Here is a 3,373-nt window from a genome sequence, read left to right on the forward strand (position 1 = left end):
CACTGCAAGGGGTGGCAGTGTGTGACGACGTGAAAGGGGGGGGGGGTTGTTGGCTGCGTCGGCATTGTAGGGGTTGGAAACATGGTGCCTGGTGCAGGGGGTACAGTCTGTACTATTGACACAGAGTTCGACGTGGTAGGCACGGGGTTTGAGGTTGTCGGCACTGACTTTGAGGTGTGGGCACATACTTGGAGTGGTGCGCCGCACTGGTAGACGAAGGAACCTCTCACTTTATTCGGCAAACAAGATCGACGTAAGAAACGCATGCTTTAACGGCACTGGGCGTGTACCAACGTCTAACAATGTCGTGGCGCCATTGGCGGCATCTCGATGTTGTTTGTATGGACTTATGCTGAACGAGGCTCGACTTAGTCGCCAATGCGGAGAAATATGCTCTTATCCTCGGATATCAACTATACAGTAAATAGCGTACACCTTGAGATAACATGCGTGCCTGACACCACCACTGTATTGTCGGCTGCCCTAACACACAATTGGTCGCCCACGCTAAAGAACAAATGCTAGTATCCCGAAGCTACATGGAATTAGTGCGATCGAGATGGGACGTCCAGTCGGATTCTCATCGGTCTTTCTTCGCCACAAATAAGACGCCATTCTTGAGGCGCCCCTTCGTGGCCTGGGTTCCTGCGTCGGACTTGGGCCGCCGGGACACTTTGCCGCGAAGCTTCTTGCCATGCACCACACCGGACGCTTTCTCCTGCAATGGGCGTTAGACAACGAGATACGACGGCATGTCCATCTCGCACCTCCACCACACGCGACTCCAGTCGTTGCGCGCCTTTCTTCTTGATCGCCATCATAATGTTGTATGGCATTTTCTCTTGCTTGGCGTCCTACAACCGCGGCATCACCACTTTACCACCAATAGCTCAACGAACACAGTACCTTTCCCCCTAGACGGACTACGCGCTCCAACTCCTTCTTCTTCTTATCCTTCCCAGTCGCATTCTTCATGTCTACGGCAGCAGTCAGTCTCGGACGTTCTGTATCATCGTCATGCAGTTGAACGTACTGTAGCCACGGACGTCGTCCACAGCCTTCTTGAACTGCTCGTCCACTTTCTGGTTTCGCGTCAGCTCTTCTGTCTGGTTCTTCTTCGTTCGCGGGGCAGATTCCCGCCGGCCGAACGGCACGGACGGACATTCGAACACCTGTACGACTCGGGATGGCGGCGCCATTTTCATATTTGGCACAATAATACTGTATAAATTCATATTTTGATTGGCACCAACAATACGTCACTTGAGTTTCAATAGGTGGCGATGTATCTAAATAGAGAGGTTTCTATTTTTAGCACATTTGACAGTTGACCGCTCGCGATTCGCAGGCGAAGGTACACCATCACCTGCCAACGACTTCGTTACGTCTAATGCAACACTTGTAGAAGCGAGACTACATACCTATTCCCAATATCTCGATGTCCAACAACGTGCGTCAGCCCTTCTTGTTCAAACTGCCGCTAAGCTGCTCACTTAGGAATCCACGACTACCAGAGCCGACGAAGCCAAGGCCAAGCGTGATGCCGATGTTAGTTTTATGGCAACGCGACATGGAGATAGTCTTATGTGTGCAATGTGAGTAGAATGTCTCGGTGTGCTCTCATTCAAGCTCGAGGTCCAGCGCGAGCTCGCGGAGTGCTTCGTCATCGACGTCTTCGTCGATGGTGTCGGCATCTTGCAAGTCCAGTGCCAGTGCAAGCCGACGAGGTGGAGCATCGATAGTGTCGTCTCGAAGTCGATCGTCCTTATCTACAGGTGTGGGACGCATGAGTAACGTTATGTCAACCAGGCTGATTTGATGTCTTCATCACAAGCAACGTCCATTCAAGAATTGGAGGTGCGAAAGCTGGAGATTGAGGCGCAGCTGAGGGAAGTGGAATCAGCTCTCGAACAGAAGCAGTCCATTGGGGCCACTCAGGTGCGTCAGTCTTACTGTTTTACAGTGAACGAGTCTCAGCCAGTGTATAGGTTCGCCGCCCGTTTGCATTGCTGCCACGATCCAGGTAGTTAGGTCGACAAGTATATACTGTCGAGCCTACTTGGTGAAAAACAACTAAACGCAATAGACCATTGTATTGTTCATGACTACCCCGAAGCCCCGAAAGTACTAAAGAAAAGGATTAAGTGGAAGGCGTGACACAGGACTTTGCATGTTAATCGTTAACTACAGTAAAGTTATACTACTGTAGTACTTTAAAGTACCGGTAGTAAGCATAGTTGATGGGCTTGATGTGTGCTTCTTCAACCTAAGAATGCGGGGTAGGGGAACTCTCGTAGCCTCGACCAATCAAATCGGCCCATCCAGGGTAACCAACCTGTCATTTCGAAACGAGCAGCTATGGCGGCCCTCCTCCTGCTGCGCCGAGTCACCGCGACCTCGTCCAAGTCCGCGTTCATCCTTCGCCACTATGGCGCAGCGAATCGCCGCTTCCTCTCCAACGATGTTGCAGAAGACGCGCCGGTGCGACAAAAGGTCCGAGCGGACTTTCCCACGTTCACCCTTGGTAGGACGATCACTCTATCTGTGCGATGACGTCATGCGTGGCGTAGATGCATTTGCCCTCCGCCAGTTCGACGACCCCGCGTATGCTGGCACGATCGTCAACTACGACAAGGATGTATTCGAGGCCAAGATCAACGAGTTCTTCGAAGCCGGCGAGTGCGACCTCGTCGACGGGTACGCTCCGTTTTGCAAACATTTGTTTGTGCCCAACTTCATCAATGCGCGCATTCCAACGGTGCCCATCACCAACAAGTCGGTCCATTTGCTTCAATCGGGGTATATTTCCCGCGTGCCCGAAGAACTCCCAGTGTACGTCGTCCTCGTCGTCCCAATCAAGCTAATCTTGGCGTCTTAGATTGACGAGATGGTTTCCCAGCCACAGCGTGACCCCCGAGACGGCCAAGTACCTGGACATTGTGCTGTACAGCCGGGAACAAGTTCGATTGGAGAATGCCGCCATGGGCAAACCCATCGACTCGACCGACTCTCCGTGGCGCATCGTCGGCATCAAAGCCCAGGTGGTCGACTACGAGCTGCCCATGGAGCCCATGGCCGTGCTGCGGAATGCGCTCGGCACGGACGCGGGCGGGTCGGGCGTGGCCCTGGACAAGGACAAGTACCTTAAGTCCGTCGAGTACTGGTCCCAGCACGCCCACATTAAGTACCATTAAGACATTTGTGGTTCCATCTGTGGATTCATTGTTGCTAGTATATACTAGTACTAGTACTACGTACTAGTAGTACTCTGGAGTTCTAGTAGTATTAATAAATAGTAATACTAGTATTGTAATAGTAGTACTTCAAGTATTAATATTAATAGCGTTATTATTAATAGTACTTCGGTACTACT

The 3,373-nt window shown here is 51.6% G+C and overlaps 3 protein-coding genes across 4 annotated transcripts; 2 read left to right on the forward strand and 1 right to left on the reverse strand.

The window, feature by feature from the left end:
- Positions 1 to 436: 436 nt before the first annotated feature.
- On the reverse strand, positions 437 to 1,212 carry H257_18357 (hypothetical protein). The gene is made up of 4 exons (XM_009847396.1): positions 1,034 to 1,212; positions 907 to 977; positions 768 to 854; positions 437 to 718 (listed from the first exon to the last, which is right to left on the reverse strand). Exons 1-4 carry the CDS (start codon positions 1,203 to 1,205, stop codon positions 581 to 583), a joined length of 468 nt encoding a protein of 155 aa, XP_009845698.1. The 5' UTR covers positions 1,206 to 1,212; the 3' UTR covers positions 437 to 580.
- Positions 1,213 to 1,359: 147 nt separating this feature from the next.
- H257_18358 lies at positions 1,360 to 2,114 on the forward strand. 2 transcript variants are annotated; one of them, XM_009847397.1, is made up of 5 exons: positions 1,360 to 1,450; positions 1,498 to 1,548; positions 1,604 to 1,775; positions 1,835 to 1,938; positions 1,989 to 2,114. In XM_009847397.1, the coding sequence occupies exons 1-5, from the start codon at positions 1,439 to 1,441 to the stop codon at positions 2,025 to 2,027; spliced, it is 378 nt and encodes a 125-aa protein (XP_009845699.1). In that variant the 5' UTR covers positions 1,360 to 1,438; the 3' UTR covers positions 2,028 to 2,114. The 2 variants fall into 2 exon arrangements, with proteins under 2 accessions (XP_009845699.1, XP_009845700.1); XM_009847398.1 differs by having other exon boundaries at positions 1,604 to 1,938.
- A 235-nt stretch (positions 2,115 to 2,349) lies between these two features.
- Positions 2,350 to 3,218, forward strand: H257_18359 (hypothetical protein). Its single transcript, XM_009847399.1, has 3 exons — positions 2,350 to 2,524; positions 2,571 to 2,832; positions 2,879 to 3,218. Exons 1-3 carry the CDS (start codon positions 2,359 to 2,361, stop codon positions 3,192 to 3,194), a joined length of 744 nt encoding a protein of 247 aa, XP_009845701.1. The 5' UTR covers positions 2,350 to 2,358; the 3' UTR covers positions 3,195 to 3,218.
- The last annotated feature ends 155 nt before the right edge of the window (positions 3,219 to 3,373 follow it).

This window comes from Aphanomyces astaci (genome assembly GCF_000520075.1).
Source record: "Aphanomyces astaci strain APO3 unplaced genomic scaffold supercont1.157, whole genome shotgun sequence".
In the NCBI taxonomy this organism is placed as follows: Eukaryota; Oomycota; class Saprolegniomycetes; order Saprolegniales; family Verrucalvaceae; genus Aphanomyces; species Aphanomyces astaci.

Excerpts from the sequence above, each read along its gene's own strand:
- H257_18359 (XM_009847399.1), top strand. The coding sequence starts at position 2,359 with ATGGCGGCCCTCCTCCTGCTGCGCCGAGTCACCGCGACCTCGTCCAAG. Across the intron at positions 2,525-2,570 it reads CTTTCCCACGTTCACCCTTG|ATGCATTTGCCCTCCGCCAG; the intron begins GTAGGACGATCA and ends TGCGTGGCGTAG. Across the intron at positions 2,833-2,878 it reads GTGCCCGAAGAACTCCCAGT|ATTGACGAGATGGTTTCCCA; the intron begins GTACGTCGTCCT and ends TTGGCGTCTTAG.
- H257_18358 (XM_009847397.1), top strand. Across the intron at positions 1,549-1,603 it reads AGGCCAAGCGTGATGCCGAT|AATGTCTCGGTGTGCTCTCA; the intron begins GTTAGTTTTATG and ends CAATGTGAGTAG. Across the intron at positions 1,776-1,834 it reads TCGATCGTCCTTATCTACAG|CAACGTCCATTCAAGAATTG; the intron begins GTGTGGGACGCA and ends CTTCATCACAAG.
- H257_18357 (XM_009847396.1), bottom strand. The coding sequence starts at position 1,205 with ATGAAAATGGCGCCGCCATCCCGAGTCGTACAGGTGTTCGAATGTCCG. Across the intron at positions 978-1,033 it reads GGACGACGTCCGTGGCTACA|ACATGAAGAATGCGACTGGG; the intron begins GTACGTTCAACT and ends CTGCTGCCGTAG. Across the intron at positions 719-767 it reads TGGAGTCGCGTGTGGTGGAG|GAGAAAGCGTCCGGTGTGGT; the intron begins GTGCGAGATGGA and ends CGCCCATTGCAG.